Consider the following 27381-nt stretch of genomic DNA (forward strand, 5'->3'; position numbering starts at 1 on the left):
AAAGGGGCGATATTGGGAGGTCAGAGCTCATGGGGATAATGTAATATAGAGAGCTTATAACTTTCCTCAAGTAATTGTCCTTTATTTTCCTATAGAATTGCTAGGAACAAAAAATTCCTTAAAATAGTCCAGAAAGAGAAATTTGTATATTAAATAGCTTTTTAAGAGCAGAAATTTAAGCTTATCTTTTCCATCTTGGAAGAGATGGCAATGGTTAATAAAATCAATTGTTACCTTTAAACGAATTTTGAAGAAATTTCTTTTGTTTAACATTGTTTAATGCATAAATTGAGAACATTCTTATATACAGAGGTGAAAATTCTTTGAAGTAACAAAGAACTATACAGAAGAAGAAAATGATAAAAATATCATAGGAACAAATTTTCATTTCTATTCGAATCATTTTAATACATTAAGTGACTAATAAGATTAAAAAAAATTTTTTTTTTTTATGGAGTGACAACACTTTGCCTTGAAAAAGGATCTGAAGCAGAGCTGTCAAAAATAGAATAAGAAAAATATAATTCACGATATGAATGAAAAATATCAAAAAACAAATTTGTTTATTAAATAACGACTCAAATTTTAATGAAAACACAGTAAAATACTAAAGACAAATTCTATTTTTTCACATTTATTTTCTCACATCCCATGTGTTTTAATTTGGAAGAGACAAATGTGCATAAAAAGTTCGTTGAACAACAAGAACATAATGCTCAGCAAAAACGTTGGATTGCAATTATCCAACTTATATTTCATAAAAACTGATGGGCTTTTTTTTTTTTTTTTTTTTTGGTTAAATTCTAAACAAGATGATGAATGTATATTAAAGCAGATGAGTTTTCCACTGAGACAATGAATCCTCACAATTGGTTGTACACCAAATCTGGGAAGATATCATGTTCGAATTGAAGCCCAGCTGAAGCACTGTGAAATTAAAAAATCTTTCATCTTCATCTACTACACCAAGTGTGAATTTTGATATTTTTTGAAGTGATGCCAAGTACTCCCAATCTGTGTACTTCACATTAATTCTTTCATTTCCAGGCTTTTATTAAAATCTTTTTTCAATATTCATAGAACTTCCAATGTGGAAAAATAGTCTTTAATAAAGGACTTTTAAAAATAATTTTAGAAGATGCAGAAACCCAGCAACTGACGAATTGTTTAGATACTTATTTCTATATTACCAGCAAACCAGAATATTTTATTGACAGCACACATTAATAAACATCCCATTTTAATGTAATAACAATGCTGTTGGAAACTATCCATAAAAAATGACCTACTCGTTATTACTATCATACTGGAAAGAAGATCAGTTGCAGTACCAAAACTCAATTAGAAATGAGATAGGAAAACTTTCAAATTTCTGATAGAATTCAAATGTCATGCAAATGTTGAAATATATATATATAGTCAAGCCTTAGCTGAAATTGAATGGATTAAAATGAGATTGCATAAAAAAAACCCAAACCAGTAATAAAAAAACGTTGGTACTATTTGTTGACTAAATGCGTCTTCCAAACCAAGACTCTCGAGGGCACAAAGTCTGGCAGCAACGCTATATTTCATCAAACATCCACCTAGACTACTCCAAGTTAACAACTGAATCCCGTAAAGAGGACCATTTTAAATGATGGAAAACCAGACCAACCCAGTTCTTTAAATTTCTTAATCGAATTAATCTTTTGACCAACGCACTTGCTGATTTTGCCACAGTTCACATTTTAAAATCATGTGCTCCACAGACTCAAAATCTCCAGTTTGTTTTTAAATAATTATTAACACTGGACACATATACGCCATGTTCTGTTAATAATTAAAAACTTACGCTTCTAGAGAATAATAATTTTCTCTTTTCTAGTTATGCAATTTCAAGTTCTCACCAATAGAGTTGTATGATACTATAGATAACACTGTGATTTAGTATTTATATGCACAAAAGTTCAGACAAGAAGAAAATATTAATTTTTTCTCAATTACAACCCTAAATCAAAAGTTACCTTTTGATTAATTTCAGATTGCTAATTATTCCATGTTAATTCTATTTGTTTCCAAATAGAATTAAATAAAATCAGCACAAAGATTATAAAAGGATACGTTATAACCTTTATGAGAAAAATCATATACAATAGGCATGTTCCAATTATGCACATGATTAACAATTTTCACTATCTATAACCCAGATTTATTACAAGTGGATAAAATTATATAAATTAAACACTACATAAACAAGATTGTTCATTCAGATTCTTTATTTAAATAGAAAAATTGAACTTTTTTTAAACTTTTTTTTACACAGTGAAATGTAGATTCTAAAGATATTTAAGCATGTGTCAGACAATACATAAATAAGTGTATGGGGATAGATATTAGTTTAAACAAGACATTTATTTACTATGAATGAGGAGAAAATGGAACAGAAAAATTGTATGAAAGATTTATATAGTCAAATTCAATAACTTCCAAAAGAAAATTTTGCCTTATTGGGGATAAACAATTATTGAAATAATGCAATAAATAAAAATTTCCAGTTTTTGAAGAGGTAAAAATAATATGAGTCAATTTGATTCAAACGTTTCAACATATTTACTAAACACAAATTATAGTCAATAACTGAACATTTTAATATTTCCACAAGATATACAGAATCGGATAAAATAATGAACACAGAAATGTCATTTTATTTATAGTTACATCAGAATATGGATACTTTGTTTTAAATTCCATACTAGTACTGAGAAAACTATTAAGTAGTACTACAGGTTGTGAGTCCAGGTTAAAATGGTCCAGCATTTTCTAGATGTCATCTATGAGTTTTCCAGCTATACAGCATTTTCTGGTTAACTTGTACGATAGAAAATCGCACAAAAATAAAGCTTTTTCTAGATCTGAAGTTTGACACTGTACAATTATTTTGACAAAGTTTCCACTGACAGAAATATTAGTTCTTCAGTAATAAATAACAAAGATACCAAAATGCAATTGCAAACAGCAGACAATTTATTACGAAGTAATAAAATGATGTCAGGCCCACATACAAATGAAAAATCAAAACAATGCTTTAGATGGCATATAACTACAAATGTATCAATGTAAAACCACAGTTCTAAGAACTAAAAACGACATTCTTATAATGAATAGAAAAAATAATCCCACTAAATGACATTCAGCTTAATAATTTACAATATTGGTTAGACAGATAAATCCAAATGAACACTAATTTCTGAATTGACCTTCTCCCCCTTTTTTTTTTAAATTTCTTTTCATATGAGCGTTATTAGCATCCATCTAGGTTATGCAGTAGGAAAAGGTGAAAACAGCATAAATATATAAAACACACACACTGAATATTTATTTAAGAACTTTCATTGATATTCATCAATTAAACTTAACTCCCAAACAAGTGTAGAAAACTTCACCAAATAAGAAACATTTTCTACTTATAATAATGCATAAGCAGGGGGAATATATATATATTAATATCTTTTGAAAAAAAAATCAGAAAATTGAGATAATTTTTTGAATAAATACTACTTATATGGTCTGATAAAAACTTGGCAGCAAAAAAAGAATGAGAATTGCAAATTTCAGAAATTTTAATATAATTAAAGCTACAATGGGACTATGGAGTTTTTTTTTTAAAACAATTCATGCACTCAGACAAAAAAAAATGCTGGGCAAACAACAGATGGATTAATACACTCCCAGTTGCTGACAATGCCTGCACTGTGGTATATAGCTATGCTGTTGGAAATTTTCCCACATTTGAGTGATTGTTATAAAGAAATGATGAGTTCGAACCACTTTTTGAAGACAAAAATTCAAATAAAAGCATTCATCAGATTAGCAGAGAAAATTAAGCTCCCAATACTGAAAATAAAGAAAAAAATGTTTTAATTAAAGCAATTGATACATTTACAAAAGTGAAATAAAACTTTATAACCCAAAGAAATTTTTATTTACCTGCTAGAGCCTCAGAAGCAAAATATCTGACATCCATATCATTGTCATTGTTCAATTTATCAAGACAAGGTTTCACTTGACTTTCTAATGCCCTATGTATAAAAAGTTTTTTAAAAAATTAGAAAAATACTCACAAATTAAATAAAGATAAATTGTATTTTCAATACTTAGAAAATTATAAATTACTTTTACACTTCATTCTAATAAATTTATTTAACTTTTATTAGATAGCAGCAAAATTATTCAACAATTAATTTTGTAACAATTTAGTTTGGTAACCATTATTTCCATGCTGAAACACATAATAAATTTTCCAAATTTCAATTTTTCTCTCCCCCCCCATCTGACTATGCAATGGCAATGCTGATATAGTAAATCGTGTTCATCATTCCCCATCTTTTCAGTCAATAGTTAAACTGCATTTCTGTATTTGCCTTTTTCTGTTACATTCACTTGATTCAAATAACGTCAGAACTAATATATATATTATATATATATATATATATATATATATTTAACTTTTTGATTCAGGTTTGGAACAAAATATCTGAACTTCATAAAATAATTGACTGTATTAAATATAAATACCAAGAAGAAAATAAGTATGTTTGAGGTATTAAAAATATTGCAGAATAATTTCATAAGAGAAAACTAATTGATTCAAGAATAATAAAACTCAATATCTGAATTTCTGTGAAAATATGTCATATCTGTAAGTTATAAATAATCTGCATATTAATCTTAAACCATCATTCCCCTCCACCTTCTCAACAGTTTAATCAGCATTGACTTTTGTGGAGGCTGTTGACATTTACTTTACCCTTTATATCAGCTTGCGCTACATACTTTTTTCTTATCGTATAGAGGGATAAAGTTTGTTTACATGGAAGATGACATCATACCATGCACACTTTAAAATTAAAACAATATGCAAATCCTATACGCCTCATTTAAAGTTATTATTCATCATAGGCAAAAAAAAATAACTGTTACTAGATCCTACCTAATAAAAGTTATGTTGTTTGCATTTATTCCAAACAAATCCTGCTTAACAGACTGCTGGATTCAGAACTACCATATCTAACACATTGTATTTCTTAAGCAGTAAGTGCCCACAAAGGAATTTTTCCATTATTTTAAAATTAGTCAAAAGTTCAGCATTTTAAAAACATATTACTGAAAAAAAAAAAAAAATCACACCACTTTTAAATGAAAAATATTAGTTTTTCAACAATATTCATGTTGTTTTATGATCTTTTTCTTAAATTTTAAACAATTTTCCAAAACTAACTAAACATTGGTTGTTACAATAGATTTTTTTACCATTCATTTACTACTGAAATGTTCAGTAGCCAACTCAACAACTGAATTGGTTTTCACAACATAGCCTTTAGTTAATAAAAAAAGAGATTTTTGCATTTTGAAAATATTTTATTTTTGAGCAGTTTTTTTTCAAATCAAATGTATCTAGCATTATGTATTGATTGATATAATATTATGAATTTGTAATCTTAGTTTGGTTACAAAAGCAACTTTTTATTACAAAAATGAAGATAATGTTGTATTTAAAAAATTTATTTTTATTATCATGTCATACTTCAGATTATAGGTTTATATTTGAAGTAATTTTTTAATTACTTAAAGAGTTTTAAATAATTTGTCAATGCATGCTTAATTTTAAAATACCGAAATCTGTCAACTTTATAAAATGTCATTCAATTATTTATGTTTGCAGGAGAGTGACAAACACACATAATGCAAACAAAAAACGTTTCCAATTCTTCTATTAAAATTCTTTTGTATATTAAAATTACATTTCACGAAGTTATACAGCATAAAAAACTGAGGTTGATTAAAAGTTAAAAGAACCTTTTTTATAGTACGAAATTACTGATTATTACATATGTAAATTTACATGCATAAAATATTAATCACTTCAATCAAATCATATTTTAACATTATTATACTTTGATAAACACATGCTGTAACTATAAAACAAAGAGAATAACAACTTACGCATTGTCTAACACAGGCCCTATCCTTTGTAAAGTTTTAGCAACATTGAACCGTACATTGGCAACATTATCATTTGCCAGACTCAAAACAGTAGGCAGCATATACTTGACTGTTATATCTGGACCACAAGCTTCAGCTAAAACCTAGAAAATCAATAAAGATGATAGGTTTAAAAAAATCCAACAATTTATGATCTTGCACATTATATAATAAAATGCACTGTCGAAAAATTCACAAATTTTTTAAACATGATTTTTATGATTTAACTTTTACTTTCTTCTAGAAAAAAAAAAAAAATTAAAAAGAGAAAATACTCTAAATAGGATTCAAATAACATATAATTAATAAATTTTATTATATAAAATTATTTAATGGTCAGAAATCAGAATTAATAAGGCTTTGAAATACATTGTGAGAATAATTCTAACTTAAAAAGACAGAGCAGAAAAATTCAAACATTGATTATAATAATAATGAAATAAGTTAAGTAGGAAGCCCATAATATCAATGCCTAATATTTATTAAACAACAAGAATTAAAATTTAATTATTTTTCAGCAATTAAAAAAAAAAGTACAGAAATGAAGTAACTTCATTTTTCTTACTGAAACAAAATTTTAATATTATAAAAATGAAACTGCATTTAAGGATATTTATAAAACATACAAGAGATATTTTACAAGGGGTTTTCTACAATAAAAACAGTTTACTTACATTTATACAAAATAGACATGTCATACGATGTAGGTAATTCTGGTCTTGAGACATCGTTAATACTTTTGGAATTACTGTATTGACAGCCCACTCAGAACCAAATTTTTCTACTAACTTTTTCAAGTTCTGGGTAGCTGCTTCTCTAATAGCAAATACTGAAACATGAGAAAATAATTTTTAATAATTATATTTGTGATAAGAATAATAATTAAAATAAAAAGAAATGGATTGATGCTTACCATGATCTACAAGCCAGGTCATACAGAGTGTATTCAATTTTTCATCAAAAAATTCTACTCCCTAAAAGAAAAATTATATATGTTATTTTATTATGGAATAACAATTATGAAATAAAAGAACTGAAAAGTAATTTGTTGAAATATTCAACATTTGTCAATATATACTGATGTGCTTGGATAGAAACTGAGTGAAAGCATGACAGGAATTTCTAGAATTATCATTACTTTCATGATCTTCAATATATCGTGGCATTAATATCCAACCTAGAATTTCAGCCTGGTATTTTTAAACAAGCATGAATGTTAGATATACTTATGCACGGTGATATAAATAGTACCGAGTCCCCCCTTTCTATTTAGTACTTTTTTTTTTATCTTGTATTTGCAAATGCATTTTCCCTCCCTGTTAGTAAATCAATTATTTAAATCAATTTCAATAATTAATTATGATTGAAGAGCTCTTGAACAATATATAACTATGCGGTTGCAAACTTCATATTTTATTAATTTTTTTAAAGCTGAATTGTAGCAGATGTTTGCTGATTCATATTTTCACATCAGTTGAAAGATATAACTAATTTAGACATTGCACTTTTGCACTGCAGATTTCAAAAACGAAATTTTATCATTCTTGATATCAATTCATCTTTTATACAAAGTGCATCTGAGAAGTACAGTGAATTGAAACAAACACATCACGAGAACAAAGCACCGTTATTCTCCTTCAAAGTAACATCCATTGGCCACAATACACTTTTGACATTGCTGACGAAACTGTTGGAATGAGTCAGTGAAGGCCTCTTTAGGAAAGTGTGAAGCACAGATGTCGCATGTTGTTGGATATCTGGTATGTCTGCAAAATGTGTATCCTTCAGGATCCCCTTGAAGCGAGAAACCCAACAGAAGTCCTCAGGTGCTAGATCAGGCGAGTCCTTACACAGTAGACGTGTAAGGACAGTTACACAGCATTTGACCAAGAAGTTGTGTACACATATCGCAGTTTGGGGACAGAAGTTGTCATGGAACAGACTCCACTTATCAGTCCTGTACAACTGTGGGCGAACATGTTGGATGTATAGCAATAAACCGCTTCAAAACAGCCTCATAGAATTCTGGGACAAATTTCTGGTGTGTTATGCCACTACTGTTGAGAAATGCAATTAAGAGTGTCTTAATCCTGGACTTCCACATGTTGCTTTTTGGGGGGGGGGGGGGGGAGAGGGTAAGTACCCTTCTATACTTTGTCACCTCGACTCTGGATCATACTGGTAGCCGTAGCTTTTGTATCATGTGACAATGGATCTTGGCCACAAGTGACAATGAATTTCCCAACAGTGTGCATGCGGATTCCTTTTTGCTGGTTGGTCGGCTTGAAACGAAAACTACCAAATCTTAATGAATGATGGTGATGTCTTTGGTAATTCCCAATTCCTCCAATATCAATCATAGAGAAAGTCGGTGAATTTGCAGCAGCATCTGTTGCACCCGCTAGATGTTGTCAGTTATCTCACTTGATGAGGGTTGACCCGAACATGGTTCATCATGGATGATTTCCTTTTCCTCCCAAAAAGATTTGAACCTAATTGTAAACACATTTTCTGCTAACAGCGTCTGTTCCATACTGATGCATTGATTCCATACTGATGCAAGCATTTCTGTGACTATTTTCCCCAATTTGTAACAAAACTTCATATTAATCCATTTCCCCATTTCAATCTGACGTGAGTTTTCGCACACAAGCTGTTCGACTGCCCTTATCAGATTATTCTGTCTCAATTTCTTGCACTTCCTGTTAAGTGGCATCTCTCCATAGGCATCTTCCCTACCTGGCCGCAATTCTCACTAGTGTTGCTTTTGAGATATATATGCATTCACCGAATTTTTTTAGACACACCCTGTATGATGACTTCACAATATTTTTAACGTCTCAAATACTTTTTGTATAAATTTACACTATTCACTTATTAACCTTTTTTTTTTTTTTTTTCCCTGTCAGATCACTATTTGTTCCTAACCAAATTTTAGAAATTACTTTTGATTACTAAAGTAATTACTAATTTATAGAGAAGAGATGAATAAACCAAAACCCTTAATGCTACTATATATATTTACCTCTCATTCACAATATAATTTTCTTAAAATTTCTAAAGACTCTGCCAATGTTCATGAGATTTTCTACAAATTTTTTTTAGATATAATTGCTACTGATTAAGAAATTATTAACAGAATAAAGCCTATTTAGAGGACATATCTTGTGTTATAGTTAAAATTATGAGAGATTAATTTTATAAAATTGTTTTTTGTAAGAAATCTTGAATACACAAAAAAAATATCATGATATTAATTAAATTGAAATGGTCCTGTTTTTGTTACAAAATATGGATTTCATTATGTATCTATATATAGAACAAAATGAAGTCTCCTGAAAGCATAGCGTCGGTATGTAAAAACCCTAAAAACTCGAGAAATACTTAACTAATTTTAGAGATATTTGTACCATTTTGTAGGGCATGTATTGGGGAAGGTATTAGTATATTGAAGTCATATCAAAATAAAAAAAGAAAAAGAGTTTTATAATTGCGATTTTAATTATTTTTCTACTATGGTTCGCACATGCGTAAAGCAGCAGTATCTGTACTTTGCACTTATCCGAGCGTGAGCAAAAATCTCAAACTTTGCATGAGCAAATAGCAAAAGCTGTGGTATTCATATGCGATACATTTCTTTGTTTACATCTGATTTTAAACAGCGATTCAAAATCTCATTATCCCCAAAAGAAGGAAATTCTACCTTGGCCGGAGCACATTAAATGCTAAAATGCTTCATTTGTTGCACAATAATGAAAATGTAGAGGAACGTTAGGTTAGCGAATTTCAGAGAAAGAATATCCACACTTTCTTCAAAGGAGAATCTTCTGCCGAGCGAAGTAACCGTCTCTATTTAAATCGCTCTGCAATTGAATTACAGAGACAGGATGAAACTTGCCTGTCTGCTGACAGAGAAAGACACTTAAATTTGATACACAGGAGAAGTGAAAAAACAAACGTTCCCAATATTTGGTCCAAAAAGGAGTACACCGGTCTGAATTTCGATCCATGTGTGGATTACAAAAATGATGCCTTGGTTTCAATAGGAATAGTGTCTATAATCTGTCCATATTGTTCAGCTTTAGGAACAGATTTGATATACAGTCATTTTTGCCAAAAAATAAAAATTAATCACCAATTTTAGAGAAATGGCCGATTGTGGCAAGAACGGCATCAAAAGTGACACCGAAAAATTGCCAACCTCGCAAAGTGGAAAATGACTGTATATCAAAGCTTAGCCCAGCTTTAAATTGGAAAGATAAATCAAAAGGCATATGTGGTTTACAAGGAAAAATTGAAACAATTTTAACAGTCTAAATATGGAACAGCAATGATATACAGTCATTTTGAAACAAAAAATAGTTTATCGCCAAATTTTAATGAAATGGCTGAATGTGGCGCGAACGACAGCCATAGCGTTTCCAGTTTGAAGGTTCCGAGGAACACTGCAGCAAATTAACAGACATATAGAAAAAAAAGTCAATAAATGCAGTAAAAAAAAAAAAAACTTAATCGAAAATGATGAAGGTAAGCAGAAGTATGTGCAGCAGGAAAAAAAATCAAGGGAAATGAACAAGAAAGATCAAAATGCAGCAGCATACAGTAACATAAAAAAAAAAGTAACCCCAAACAAAGCGCCAACGAAAAATTGCCAACCTCGCAAGGCGCCAAATGACTGTATATCAAAACTTGACTCTAAATATTTCCGAATATGTGCTATAATTTTTTTTTTGTAATTATTTTTGATGATTTCTAAATATCTTTTTCATCCCGCATGACATTCCCATGCCATATCGGGTGGAGGTCAGACTTAAGTCTAAAGCTAATTTTTCCTCTTAGATGTTATGCCACGGGCAACGCTGTACGGGTACTGGTAGTTAATAATAAACAGATATAATTTCGTTAATATGTTTGCAATTTTTTTTAGAAAAATCTTTCAAAGATTTTAACAGAAAATAATGCGGTTATTTTTCACTGACTCCTCACATTCCGCCAACAAGTAAGAATTCTAGCTTGATACAAGGATAGAGATTGCCAAATTTAAAAGTAGCAATTACTAATAAAATATTATTGCACTGCACTATATATTCTTGCAACAATAAGGAACATAATATTTATTACAAGAAATGCTTGATGCAGCTTTTTATTTGAATGCCATAGAAAAAGCTGCTGACATTTATACATGTGCCCTTAAATGCTTTATTTTAAAAGTCAATACAGAAAACTTCATATCATGGAAAAATTCCTCATAGAAATGAACTGAAATTTTGTATAACCTTATATAGAAGGGGTGTTCAAATGAAAATGTACAAAACGACACTGTGAGTATAAATGAAGACTTTATTCAAAGTATATTTATTCAAAGTATACACCATAGGTGTGGGCACGATGATCCCAGTGATTAACGAGCCAAAGGATTCCTTGTTCCCAGAATTCCTGTGGCCATGACGAGACCCAGTCCATCACAGCATCCTTGAGTTTACCATCCGAATTGAACCACTACTCTTTCAGATGTTTTTTCAGGGAACCAAACATATGAAAATCCCAGCGCAACATCTCCGGGCTGCAAGGCAGATAGTCGAGCAGCTCCCACTTGAACTTGGCCAGTTCCATGAGTGTGACCCTGGAGCAGAACCACCCCTCTGCGAGTAGTCCCGGTCTTTTGTTCTTGATTGACTTGCAAAGTCTTTGGAATGTTCTCACAGTAAACATTGGAGTTAATGGTTCTTTTGTGCTCAAGGAATTCAAGAAGTAGCGGAACTTGGACAATGAAAAAGAGGGTGAGCAACGCCTTGCTGCTGACGCCACGGCTTTGAACTTTTTAGGGGGAGATGACGATGTATGCTTTCAATGCATGCTGTTCTGCTTTGTATCTGGCTCGTAGTGAAGGTACCAGCTGTCATCAACTGTGAAATCCGCTCCAGGAAAGCAGGGTCTTCATGACACTGAAACAGATGTTAAAATGCAAGCCCCATACACAGTTCCTTGTGCTAGTCGGTCAGCTGCTTCGGAACCCACTGCGTGCACACCTTCCTGTCGTGAGCTATTGTCCACACTTTTCCAACACTGACATCCACCTTCACCACCAACAGTCGCAATGCGACACAATGACCACTTCTCACTAGGTACTCCACCTTGTCGATGAGATTGGCTGTGATGACTGTGTTTGCCTGGCCCGGTCTCAGATCATCAACCAAACTCTCACGGCCTGCACAAAAACGGCACTCCATTTTCCCACCGACTTGTTTGACACACACAGTCTGCCTCATATATGGCGACCATCCAGCAATGAATAGCGGCCAGTGTAACACTTGCTATCAGAAATCAGATACCACGCTTCTCCACAATAATCAAATTCTGTAATGAGAATGCCATCATATCTTCACATGCCCTGCCACATTAATTGGACAGAGCTCTTAATAAGAGCCTCTGCTCTCTCCTGCACATGCTCCAACCTATGCTGGAGACTCCAATTGCATCCCTAGATGTCTCACTATGTTCTCCCATAGCGGCATAGGCAAATATGTTAACCGTTATGTTGTTTTTGTACCTTTTTCATTTGAACACCCCTGCTCCTTAATCTATATCCGAGTTTAGATGTGTTGCCATTTAAAAAAACTTTTTTAATTCTCAATTTTAAAAAACTATATTGCATTACAAATTATATTTAATCATAAATAACAACAACAACAAAAAAAAAACTTCAGGTCAATAATGATATAATTTTTCAAGATATGAATAGAAGTCCAAGATTTTATTTTAACACTATAATCAAAGTTAAAACTATGTTAGCTCATAATTTCAATACAAAGAATTGCAGACCAAAAGAATTTTGGTTTCCTAGAATAACTTTTGAAATCCAATGAGGAATACGAGTGATCTCTTTTGTTGTTCAACTTTCAATATAAAGAGACCCTTTATGAAATCTTTAACTTAAAAATCTATAAAAGTACATTAATTCTTTTGAGCGATACTTTTTTAAGATGGTGTGATAAACACTGCCACTTCCTCTTTACCTCCTCTATATCATGACTATACTTATATGATCTTATTAATTTCATTTTAATTTAAGAGAATGATTAAATTAAAATGTTAAAACATTTTTTTATTTGCCAACAGAGCTATAAATAAGAGCAGATATGCAAGATTCAAAAGTATGGTAAAACAAAAAAGAGCTGGTATTTGAAAGTTGAGGAAATCCATATATTGATTCATAAATACTCTATTATAATTAAATTTTATATTTAAAAACTGCAAAGAGATGAAAAAATTTTAAAAACTCATAAAATTTTCAAATACAAACAGCAAAGAGCAAAGTAAATTAAAAAACAAACAAACACATAATCTAAAATACTTTACCAATTGTCCAGCTAAAAGAGGCATGTACTCGATGATAGCTAGCCTCACTCTCCATTTACTATCTTCTGCCAGCTCAACAATAGCAGGAAGAAGGCTTTGAGAGAGCTGTGTTATGCCAATTACTTCATTAACACAATCCAGATTAGAAATGATGTTCAACCGCACATCTGGGCACTCATCTTTAAGTTGGGATAAGAATAGAGGCAGAAGATGTTCTATAGTGCTAAAAAAGGCAAAATGTTTTCAAATTTTAATTTCATTCAATATAAACATATGAAATAATAATTTAAGATATATAAAGAAGCATTAAATTAAATCAAAACCTTCATGCTTATAGAAAATGTCTCATAAATATTCCCAAATATAAATATAATAAAGTTTTAGAACATTATGCATAGAGTATTATAATGCATAAAAGAACTGGAAATTCCCAATTTGAATGACTTCTCTTATATTGCTCCCCACTCATATCAACTCTATCTGGAATTCATTCTTAGTCAACAAATATTATTTCATGGCTTTAATGGAAATCAGTAACAAGAATTTACAGAAAAATTACATCATCTGCAAAAATTATTCATCATTCTGTAGCAATAAAAATATACTTTTGCACTGAAATAATAAATAACTAAACTAAACAGATACGTACTTTTGTTTTCCTAATATTGGAGACAACCCCATGATTACTGATGCTAAAGCTGATTTTACATGTTGATTGGCATCAGCAACTAACTCTTTAATACAAGGAAGAATATTATTCATTATTACTGGTTCTTGGATTTCTGTTGGCAGATTCTGGCAAAAGTCTTTAAGAAAAAAAATTACAGTAAATTTCATGTCCTTGAAGTCATTTTTTCAATATTACACATACATAATAAAATTCTTCATAATGATGTCTTTATTATATACGTAATGATCACTGACCTTTTACTTTATGAGCAGCAGCAGCACGAACTTCAGCTTCACAATCTTTCAGCAAGTTCTGGAAAGCAGGCACAAGGTCTGTTTTTGTTATTTCAGGTCCCACTGCCTTTTGAATCTGCAAAAACAAAAGGATATAAATAATAAGTTTAAAACTAAGATAATGCAACAGAACATGAACTTTAGTAAATATCAAAACAATTTGCAAATGAATTTATAATCTTACAAATACTCAACACTAGTTGGCAACTATTCTCACTGCTGACCATTAATCATTTGAATAAGGTTTCATAAATATTATACACTGTAAACTAGCAATATGTTTTGATCTTGTAAAAGACTTCGACGAAAAATGTTAATTGGAAATTTTAACACAGAAGGGAAATAATAATAAAACATATAAATTCAGTAAAATTTTTGAAAAATAACTTATTTTTCTTTTCTTTATTATTTTTCCCAAATGCACAGCAGGACAAAATAGTTACATTTATTCATAATAATGTCTTAATAACCAATTTAGGTATACAAATAATTAAATGATGTATGAACAAGAAAAAAAAATGTTGCAATGGCATTTCAGTATTGAAGATCTACAGTTATGAACCATTTCTAACATTTAAATCAAAAAGGTACTTTTGTTTTATTATATTAAATATGCATATTTTTAAATCTAAACCTTTGTACAAAATTTGTACACTATGTGTTTTTTTTTCTTTCCTTTTTTTTTTTTATTCATCATTCTTCTTTTAGAAAATTCAAAGCAGTTCCAAATATCAACGCATAATTTTTAAAAAGGATAATTATAGATCCTTCAGAAAAAAAATATGACTTTTTGAACCAACAATGAACAGAGGTGTGAAAGGTATAAAAGAGACAATTGAAAAAATCTTTATTAAAAGCAATAAGCTCCAGATAAAAATGCTAAAATTTGTTTTAGTTAATTCATTTTAAATATAAAAGACACCAATCAGAAAATCTCCTTACTTCATTGAATTTGTCTGCAACCATATAGCGGACTCTCCAAGATTTGTCTTCTGCTGCTTGGCGCAAAATTGGCATTACGTATTGTTCAATATCATCTTGGGGTAGAAGTTCGGAAATAGAAACACAAGCTTCCACAGCAAGTAATCGAACAGAGTCCTAAATAAGGAAAAGATAATTAGGATTCATAACTACATGCAATAATGGCAAAAAAAAACAAAAAAAAACTTAATTATCAGTTTTTTTTACAATATATTTTATATATTCATAATAAGCTTTCTATTCTTTCTCATAAGATATCGCTTCCTTACAAGTTTCTTACATCGACAAGAGCTGATGCAATGAAAGCTTTTTTAATTCACAATTTAAATGTATAGCTTTGAAATACAAAATCAAATTAAAAATGTAACAAGGAAATGTTCATAACACAATATAGTTACGATTATGATTAAAATGAGATAGTCAATATTATTTTAGTCTTTTTGGAATCTTTCATTGTTTTTAAAAATAAATAAATGCTAAGAAGAATTCTTAATTCAAAATCTTAATAAGCCAAATAATCTTTCTCTGATAGATAAATTAAATTACTAAAAATTTTTCAAAGTACAAAATACCTGTTCATCCTGAGCTAAATTTGCCCATAATGGAATCAAATCAGATTTCACATAGTCCAATTCCACAACATAGGCAAATTCTCCCAATTTGCTAGCAGCAGCTCGACGAACCATTGGTGTATCATCCTGACAAAGGTTGCGAAAATGACTAGGAGAAAAAGAAAAGAAAAAAAATTATATATATATATATATACTAGCCGCCTTTGGCGACCAGCCGGTTCGCCCATCTTAATGTTCGTTAAAATTTTAATAATTAAATTTTTTATGCAATTCCTACTTTAATAGCTTCTTCATCAAAATATTTTAAAACTTCAAATTTTGATATATAATTCACTCATAATATTATAAACGCCTTCAGTCACAACGTAATATGTATCTCTCTAATTTTCTGTTAGTTCCTGTAGAATTTATACTATAAATTAAAGTGGAAAGGATTAATCTGCAATTAATATAATAATATTTTTTACTGAAACAAAGTATTTTTTTGTAATATGATTACTGAAAAGAGTCACTGAACGTTTAAACTTTATGGGCACTAAAGAATATCTTTCCTAATTTATGTAATATTTCAAGAATTTGTCAACAAAATATTCTCAGATTCATCATGACCAGAACGATTCATTAACAATGTTTAATTTTAAATGCATCAAACATTAAGAAAATAAAATGAATCGTTTAAAATAATCGGTTGAAAACAGGTTAAAAAAAACTACTTAAAAAACGATGTACTTAAAACTATAAGCGTATACAAAAAATATATAACTAACTTAAATACAATTTAATTACAAAAACATGCAACGAACCTAAAAATAATTTAAATCGAGTCCGCTTCCGTTGAAATGTAAACAATTATAATACAATGCGCATGCGTGAATTTTCAACGCCAGTTACGGAACGCAAATGCGCGAGTTTTTCTACGCCAGTTGGGGTAACGCTATGCAGATTAGACATTTTTAATTTCCTTTATTCTGTTTTATTTTAACTCAAAAGTACTTAAGAATGAATCTGAAAGATCGGTTCATTAACAATGTTTAATTTTAAATGCATCAAACATTAAGAAAATAAATAGAATCGTTTCAAATAATCAGCCGAAAAATCTTAAGCCTAGCCTTATGACTGTTGGGAAAAAAAAACTGAAGCTGTACTCATTTGGCGGTGGGGAAAATGAAAAGATTTTTTTTGGCGGGAAAGTTAGTTTTTAATTAATAATTAAAATTCTAATTAAAAATTCAAAAAAAGGGCTATCCTATCTTTTAAGTTAGATGAAACTGCACACGGTGTGCAAATTTGATTAAAATCGGTTAAGTAGTTTAGAAGTCCATCGCGGACAAACAACGTGACACGTAATTTATATATATTAAGATATTATATATATATATATAATATTTACAAAAAGAATACTGTAGCAGCTCCCTTATTAAATATATAAAATATTTTTAAAAATTCCAACAATTTGCTATTATTTATCTTAAGTTATTAAAAAATATAAAAGCATTAATTAGGAATTCAAAAAAGGTTTTTTTTTAATATATTAAATTGATAAGTTGTGAAATGTTTACTCTTTTCAAAAGCAATAAAAGATTACAAAGGAGAACAGAATCTTCAACAGTTTTAAGTTTTCTAAAAGCTATTAGAATGCTATAATTAATTGTCTGAGAGCAAATAAGGCATAATATACACTAGTACTCCAATATTCAGAATCAATTCTGGGAGGAAAGAGTCAAAATTAGAAAAAGAATAGTGAGAGAACAGTCAGTGCATTTTACCTAGTTATTTTCAACAACAAAAATAGGGTATAATTCTTAGGTAATTTTAATACATTTCCGTAATGCATTTAAATAGTTTCCTTTTCATGGGAAATCTTGCAACACTGATAATTTTCTGTAATTCATGTCTTTAAAAAATTAATTTTAATAGTTTTTTTTCAATATCACTCTTTAAGTATAAAGATTTTTTTAAAAAGTTAGAAAGAACAAACAAGCATGGTAAATAAGATTAGCAAATGGAAAAAAGTTAAAGATTTACAAGTACTTATAAGGCAATATAAAGAATACGCCGATTTAAAATACTTACTTTCTCAATTCAGCTTTTAAGGGGGCTGATAACCTGGAATAGCAAACACCAAATAATCCACAAGCAGAAGTTCGTGATGTAAACCAGTCTCCTATAACAAAAATAAAAATAAGATTAAAAAAGAGGGATAAAAAAGTCCATAAATTAACTCAAAATATAGTTATTACTCAAAAGACAACTGCTTAAATGAATGTTTTGATTGTATTTCAAATACATAAATATCTAGCAGAAGAGAAGGAGATCTAAGATTCTAACATTTATTTTAAACTATTTAATTAAAAAAAAAAATGAAATAATTTTCTATATGGGGGGAAGTTCTCCCTTATAAGAAAGCATAGCTTTAATATAATATAAATTATAATAATATAATTTTACCTGATGCAAGTCTTTTTACTAATGGTACAAAATATTGCTCTAAATCAGCAGAACTATGTTGTTGAGAAATATTTCTCAGAGATTCAACAGCTTTATCTCGAACGACTGTTTCTTCCACAGTAGCGAGACTTTCAAGTGGAGGCTGAAATATGTAAGCAATCATATAAAATCCATAAAATTAAGACAAATAAAAATCTAATACAACCTCTCATTTCAATTAAGAAAACTATTAATCTAACTGCAACTGTTAATCAGATTGCTTTACATTAATACATATTACAAAAGTCACTCCTTATTCATTAACAATATCTGAGAAGAATACAAATATGACAATTGATTAATATTCCACAAAAATAATTTCATGTGAATGGAATTTAAGTTGGTTTCTATTTATTATGTGTTTTATTAACTTTTTCAATACACAAGTTCTTGAGGGAGTGGGGGGAGAATCACTGAAGGAGTAATGTATTGAAAATTACGCATCAAAAATCGACGCCTCAATAACAATTAAAGGTAAATTTCATAATAAACAGCTATCATCAAGATTACATTAAAACATATTAAATCTATTTTTACACAAAAACCTTTAAAATTTGAAAGAGAGAGGGGGGATAATAGATTTGATTTAATTTTTGTAGCTCTGAACTTTTTAAATACAAATTCATTTCAAATGGCACACTAATAGTTTGCTTTGAACTTATATATCAAATAATTGTCTTACCTTTTTTTTTTTTTTTTCTTTTTAATCAACAGCAAATAATTTTAGTAGTCCCCCACCCCCATTGTTACATCTGAACATAAAACTATCCATTTATACTTTTTAAATTTTATATCAGTAGTTGTTTTATAAAACAACTTTTTACATAAGTATTTGCCTACAAACTTTTTACATAATTCTGAAACAAAAGACAAAATCTGTAATTCTAAATAGGTGCAAAAATAAGATGAAATTGATGTTCACCATTCAATAATTATATATATTGTTCCAATTTTAGAGATGGATTAAAATTACAACTACGTGTGACATCATTAAAATTAGATGTTGATAAGAAGTGATTTTATTAAATCAATTATTTGACACAGAAAACTAAAACCAATTATTGATACTTGGATTATTTGCTAAAATAATTTAAATATGCAAAAACAATTAACATTCTAAATAACAAGTATAATAATTAGAGCATTTTTTCCTTAAATACAATATAAATACCCCAAATTTAAAATAATTATACATTTAAAAAACAATACATTAAAGTATTCTAATTAGAATTTCAAAATCAATTTAAATTATATAAAGAATCTAAAATACTTGCATAATAATAAATAATAAGCATTTTATAATTATCTTATATCTTCATATAACGACACAAGAATCATCTTCTTAAAGAAAAATAAAGGTGTGTGTATATATATATATAAAATGAATTGTTCATAATTTAGCATAAAGTTATTTAATAAATACATATAATCAACTAAATAAATTTTTCTTAACTAAAAATTAATAACATTTAATTAACCGAATTCTTCAATGTTTTTTGCACTCAGAATTTAAGAAACAGAATCAAAGTACCATACAAATAAACTTCCAAAAAATAAAATCTAGATTGCATGGTACATAATAAGAACATTATAAAATTGTATATTGATAATTTTTAAAAAAATTATAATCCCCTAAAAACAGCATTTTTATAATACAAGAGAAAAATATTCCAGCATAAAAATAAAATAAATTGTTTAAGTTAAACCAATGTTAGCTTTAAAAAAAATACCATTTATTCTAAATAGAGTATTTACAAAATACACTATTAAAATTATATTTTTAATAGTGTTACTTACTGTTAGTATAGGTTACATATATCAACAATAGCAAATAGATAGCAATGAAAAAAAGTGCATAAACAAGATCTGAATACTATTAATAATAAATAAGCATAATTTGAAGACAAGCAAATTGCTTACCAGTAGACAGTGCACAAATTCAGGTCCTCCTACTAAAGGTGTAAATGTGCCCAACTGCTCAGCCAGAGCTAACAAAACTTCATCTTCATCATATATTGTGTCTATGAAACATTTGTACAATATTAATCACAAGCATAAGTAAATAATATTGTTTACAGCATTACGATCCAGAAAAAGAATATTGGATGTTATTTTTTAAATTGTATCCCTTGCAAAATAAAAGATAACAATGGAAAAATTATCAATGTCAAATAAGGGGGGGGGGGAAGCAAAATATCTGAAAATTAAAACATCTGAGAATAAAATTTTATTTTCTTGATTTTTTTTTTGAAAAATAGAAGAAAATATATATAGAAGCATATAAGTACAAAGATTTTAAACAATATGCACTTTTTAAATTATTCTGTAGAAGTTAGATTTTTATTTCATTAATTTATAGAAAACCAAAAATAAATTTTATAAATCAAATAAGCTCTTTTATCAAGACTTGCAAGATACAAACTCTATAATGAACTACATTTAGTTATCTAACACAAAGTGTAGGAAAATGTTACAATAAATAGATATTATATATATAAAACCTAAAAGGTTTTCCCACTTGTGGCTACTAACTTCCGAAGGATTATAAAACAATAAAACAATCTAAAACAATCTGTGTAGATTTGCTATACAAACCATGTTTGATTCACTCTCAAATTATTGAATCAATGAAGATACTATCTCCATAGGACAGTTACCATGAGAGGGAGGTTATAATTATAGCAGAGCTAAATTCATTTGCTCTTAATGCTTTAATAGAAATCAAAACCGAATAAAATGTTTTAGCCTTGGAAAAAATTTTTTTTTTTCTTCTAATTTTTAGTAAACATTTAGAAAGTGAAAGTAACTAACAAACAAAATTATGAAAGTATAAGATAAAAGAGAGATTTAAAGAAAATCTTTTTAAAAAAATATATTTAGATTTATTAATAAAGGAATTCTTTTAGTATATTTTAGCACAGTTATATATATATATATTGTTGTCAATTTTGTAAATTAGGAAAAATGCTAAATTGATATAGAATACAATGTTTTGGCTTTCAAAAGAGCAATTTTTGTTAAATGAAGATATTGTGAAAAAAAATCCATGAGGCAAATAAAACCATTCAAGAAAATTACAACAGTAAAAAAAAATAAAATGTAGAGCTGATTTTCAAATTAAGGATATACAGTTACCTAAATAATCAATATATTGATTCCTTTTCTTTAAAGCAACCAATAAACATTTAAAAAACTAATACAATTTCAGGTCACAATATAAATAACATAATAAGCAACCTCAGAAGGGTTATATGAATGTTCACAATACTTCTGTATAAACGTAACTGTATACCTCCTTGGTTGGAAAAACTTCGATAACGCTTTCAAGTGATCTGGCTCTAGGCAAAACAATATAAAGTTGTCCATTTGAAAAAAATTGGCTTCCTTATTTCTCAAATGCCTAAACCTTAAGATTAATCACTAATCATCAAAGCTACTAATTTTATAAGAAAACCTATTATTGTCCAATAGGATGAATAATATTCTGGTCTGGAAATCAGGAATATTTCTTTTGAACATGATTCAATCATTTCTGCCCCAATTATCTGAAATAGTCCAGTAATATTGACATTACTGGATTAAAATATATAAAATTGACCCCAGCCAGCATTTACTTCAATTTTCCTATATAAACGTGAAACTTTATGGTATATTTGACAATATATTTAAAAGTAATAATGATCAATTCTATTATGAAAACTTAATTCTGCTCTAACAGATTAATCAGAAATATGTAGCTTATAATTATGAAATTCAAGTGAATAAAAGCAAGAAATCTTTTATTCGTTTGGAATATCTCAATAAAGAGGCAAATGTATCTTATTATCATGATAGTATTTTTTTTCTCCACTTATTTGAAATATTTACTTCTTTTCTTTTTCTTTAATAAAAATTGGCCTAGAAAAACTTGCAAATTTCTGTTATTGTCAATCTTCCAATGTTCTGATCATCTACATATATGCAAGCACAATGAAACAATTTATTCTTTCTTCCTTGAACACCTTTCAAAACATTCAACAGATTCATTTGTCTATTGAATAATCTATCTTTGTTTTGATAATATTTTACAGCATGTCTGTGATTAAATAAACGTAAACAAATAAAATTCATGCTCAAAATAAATTATAAATAACAGCAGTACAGCGCAATTCATAGGTACCTTCAAATATTGAAATTCACTCAAATGGTCAAGAAGATCTACAGATGAAAAACTAAATTATAAAAAATAGCTATATAATTTGTAATGAAAAAGCAATTTTTGCTTCCCCCCCAAACTTTTATTTTCCCAAAAAGAATTCTAAACTGAAACTACAATTCTACCAGAATATTTCTTATTTTTGTTAATAATCCTTTGCAATCTAATGGGGGGAAATATTGCAGTTGTCAAATCTTATAGCTAAATAAACATGTTTCTTAGAAATCACATAGGAAAATTATTCATATAGTTTCTTTTCCAAATATAAGAATGATAGTTTCGCATAACTTAAAAGTACGAGTTTAAAACAAAATATATTTCCTTCAACAAACTACTATATTTCAAAAGTAAATGAATTTTAGATTTTTGTTAACAAATTCATACTTAAAAATTAGGGCAAAAAATTGAAAGTAAGAGAAAAATTATATAACAATAAGCTACATAAAAGTCTAATTACTGTATTATAAAAATTTATATTGCAATTTTAAAATTTAATTCAAGAATAGATTTGAAAAATAATTTTTAAAAATTTCATTCTGCATTAAAATATCTAAATAAATTGAAGTTTTATGAAATTCCTAAACTGAAAATTATGTAAAACATACCTGTTAGAAATGGTATCAATTCACTCCTTGTTCTTTCAACTCCCAGTGCCAATGCTATTGTGGATAGTTTCTTAATACTATTGAGCCTCAGCTAAAATATAGAAATAATTATTTATAAATTTTGACAATAACTAACAATAATGCAAATAATAGGTTGTGAAAATGTTATTCTAAGACACTAAAAAAATTAAATAGAAAATATTGAACTTCTGTTAATGACTTGGGCAAACATGCCAAATTCACATATTTATTCATTTTCATCACAAAAATCTTCAAAAACTCTGGAATGTTTTAATATTCAAATATCCAGTAACTGCTCAAATGATAATCAATGCTTAAGCTATATTGCATCTAAATACTGAGAAACAACAATCACATATTCAGGTAACATAAATAATGGATTCTAGTCTTCTATTTTTGAAATTAATATCTCATCAGAGATAAGAATTCATCTAGTTCTGAGTATGATAAAGCATGAGAAAAAGGAAGAGTTAACATATCTATTGTTTTACAAGTAAACATTAACTGTGTACATAAATAAATAAAAACATTTCAATAACAAATTATGACAATAACCCAGTTACTTAATTCTTTTAACCAGTTAACATTTTCAATGTAAGGGATGGACCATATTTATTTCTTTTATAACCATTGAATTTTTTCTAGAAATTATAAATTAAACATTTTTTTTATAGTGAATTTAAATAGAAGATTGCAATTTTATATAGAAATTTGCATTAAATAGAAAAGTTACCTATAAATACTATTCTGTCAAAAATAGCATGTTTAAATACGATATTAAAATGTTTCATCACAATAAGAATACTTATAAGTATCAAATTAATGACCGCTGGCAGAAAAAAATTGAAATTTTTTGGCAGAATTGTCAAAATGACATTACATTTTTCTTATTGATTCACAAGTGACATCCATAATGAAGTATCTAGAAATTAGTCAAATAAAACCACAAAAATTACATAACCCTTCAAATGTTTTAATAAAATTAGAATGCCAGGAAGCTTGTGCAACAGGATATGCTACTAGATTTCCTACAGCATTATCATTGAAAGGATGATCAAATTTCTTTTATAACCATTGAATTTTTTTATTGAAATCATAATCTAATTAAAACATTTTTCAGGGAATTTAATAAAACAAAACAGAAAGAAACAGCTTCATATATAATTAATAAATATTTTTAACCCAAACGAGAAATATTTTTTTTCTATTGAATTATTTTATTAACTGAAAATGAAAGCATAAGAGGAATATATAATTCAAGAAGAACTACTCTCACGATTGTGATATATCCAATTACTGCTAAAATGAAGAATATCCATTAAAATGTCTCCTTTTTTTATGCATATTTTTTTTAGCAAAAATACATAAAAAAATGAGGAAATTTTTTCCTGCAGACTATACCAGTATGTATTTTGCAACTAACAAGCTCTATAAACTAAAATTATATTTTCCTAATGTTGTTAATTTCATGACCTTCTAATCACTCTGTAGAATATTATTTCCAATATTATTGTACCACAGTATACATGAGTTTTCATTACTGCTGATAAAGGCAAAAACAAACGTACACAGTAATTGAAAAGGATCACAAATAATTACTTCATTAAAAGGAAAAAAGTACTTTCCTGTATCATCACCAAAATCATTGTTTCAAGAAGATATTTCAAACTTTGTAGAGCCATAATCTAATGATTAATTTTTCTATCTAATATACATTTAAAATTGTATTATTTAAATAAATACATAATTTTTTTTTTTTTGTTGCACTAAAAAATATCACTAAAATTAATATTCAAAAATTGCAAAAGTAACACAAAAAAATCTTGCATAATTCAATCTTGTGGCAATAAAATATCAAACTTTTTATATAGCCATAAAATTGCATTCACAATCAAACGGATTTTTTTTTACATATCATATAAATTAAATAAAAATATTTTAAAAAATTAGAAAACAATCAAATAAGCAGAATTCTTTAAAATTAGAAAAAACTAAATCAATTATCATATACTCAATTATTTTTAAAGCAGTTTTACATTTAAGGCAAAACCTAATTACTCTGCTTCTAATTATTTCAATAAATTATCCTACTTCTGCATTGAAGAAACATTGAATTTTACTGAAAAAACGGAATTAAAATTCATAATTACCGACAAAATAATTTTAATAAGATAAATACGAAAAGTAATAAAACAATCATTAATACAAAAGCCAATTCTAATTAAAATATTAATATAATTTTAACAATCACTAATAATTAAATATTTTTTCTTCTAAGTGTAAGTAATAACAGACATTAATTATACAATTTATAGAAAATAATTTTATAAAATTACGTTTGGATTTTAGCAATACAATATTAATTTATAAAAAATACTTTTTTTTTATTCCGGTGAGCACATCTAATATATTTCTATATTTATAATAAGCGGTTAATTTCGTAATAAAATGCTTATCTTAATACTTTTTTAAAGACATTTTAATACACTTCTTGTCAATATTAGCTACGCTAACTGATTTAAAACTCACACCTGTAAACAACCTAAAGAAAATAAGATCTTCAAACTCTAGAATAGAAAAAATTAAAGGCGGTATCAAATAACAAAATCTATTTTTAAATCTAGAATAATTTACAAAAAGTTATAAAATTTAAACAATTTCGTTAACTATAAATATATCAACAAGGATGCACAATCAAAGATCACAGACGATCGAACTCGGGTTGAAAAACTGATGAAATAAAAACAATAGTTACTTACCTGGACATCTTCGTTTCGTAGCTCATCAATAAGGACAGCAATTGGATACAATGAATCATCTGTATTAGAATCACTAGAAGCCATTCTGCAAAATTAATTTGCACATTAGAAAAACATCAGATATTAGTAGTTAATAACGTTCCTACGTATTACATGTACATTGAAAGCGAATTTCAACAACTAGGCTTAATCACAATCATCAGTACAATAAACTGCAAGACTACAACTGAAAAGATGAAATGTAAGGCAGAAACATATTAATAAATCAAAAAAATTTCGGAATTCCACTTACATGATATAGTTTTAAATTTTATCTCGAATTTTCAAGTAACAAACGGCAAGCCCTACGAAGTCATGTAGAAACAATTTGTAAGAGAACTGATTTTACCGATGTCAATATATTCGATATAAAAAATAATACAAAAATACAGATTCAAAACGTATTATTATTTTCTCGCTAGAAGGCGCAGTTCAAAAAAGACATAAATTTTCAAATATTAATTTAGAGAACTTAAGAAAGTGAAAAAGTAACTTAAATAATATTTAAAAATAAATTAATTAAGTTTTGGCAGAAGGTTTATTTGAATTTGAGACAATACCGATTTTCAGGTCTTTATATTCACAGTGAAGTCTTAAGTAAAAACCTAAGGTGAATAATGAGATATTTTCATTTTATTAAACTTCAAGGATATGAAAATTAAAATAAGATTGAAAAGTTACTAAACAAAAGTTTAATTGATTAATACTTTTTAAATTGGAATGAAATAGTAATCTATCTCATTACGTGAAATGAAATACTACACAGTACTATCCACTCTGTGACTTGAGTGGCATACTCTACATGCCGATATTATATCCCAAGTCTTCCATTTCATAAATAAAAAATCCATATTATTATATTTACATAAAAGAAAAAAAAACATATATGGATTAATTTTTTGAAATAGGATTCCAACTCTTGACGTAACAAATCATATAAAAGTCAATCAATAAATAACATCCAACAACATATTTTGAGATAGCGTTTTTCTCTCTAACAAGATATGTATGAATTCAAAAATTTATCAGGAATGGCCCATTTAATGTCTATATTATGAACATAAATTTTTTACTTATTTATTTTTTACCGTCTGTTCAATATACAGACTGTGAATAAATTATTGTTTTCTTCATTTCGATGGCCAGCGAAAAATTATTCACGAAAGTTAAAATTTTTAAAAAAATAATTTTAACAGATAGATAAGATTATAAACAAATACACAATGAATACAAAGTTTCCCATGATTAGAAAATATCTGAATGAAATATTTGCAAATGAGATCAAAATAATTTTTTTGTTACTACATTGCCTTGTTATTCACCTTTTAAAGTTATTATTTAGCAGATGGCACAAAAATATAAAACAGAACCAATGA

General features: G+C 28.1%; 1 protein-coding gene across 1 annotated transcript; it reads right to left on the reverse strand.

The window, feature by feature from the left end:
- Window positions 1–2568: 2568 nt before the first annotated feature.
- On the reverse strand, window positions 2569–26347 carry LOC129965783 (serine/threonine-protein phosphatase 2A 65 kDa regulatory subunit A alpha isoform-like). The gene is made up of 16 exons (XM_056079963.1): window positions 26259–26347; window positions 25967–26051; window positions 23187–23277; window positions 20307–20407; window positions 18348–18489; window positions 17973–18063; window positions 15900–16047; window positions 15289–15444; window positions 14308–14422; window positions 14033–14189; window positions 13384–13606; window positions 6938–6998; window positions 6699–6853; window positions 5986–6128; window positions 3970–4061; window positions 2569–3876 (listed from the first exon to the last, which is right to left on the reverse strand). Exons 2-16 carry the CDS (start codon window positions 26048–26050, stop codon window positions 3863–3865), a joined length of 1773 nt encoding a protein of 590 aa, XP_055935938.1. The 5' UTR covers window position 26051; window positions 26259–26347; the 3' UTR covers window positions 2569–3862.
- Between the last annotated feature and the right edge of the window lie 1034 nt (window positions 26348–27381).

This window comes from Argiope bruennichi, chromosome 4 (assembly GCF_947563725.1).
Source record: "Argiope bruennichi chromosome 4, qqArgBrue1.1, whole genome shotgun sequence".
NCBI classification, from domain to species: domain Eukaryota; kingdom Metazoa; phylum Arthropoda; class Arachnida; order Araneae; family Araneidae; genus Argiope; species Argiope bruennichi.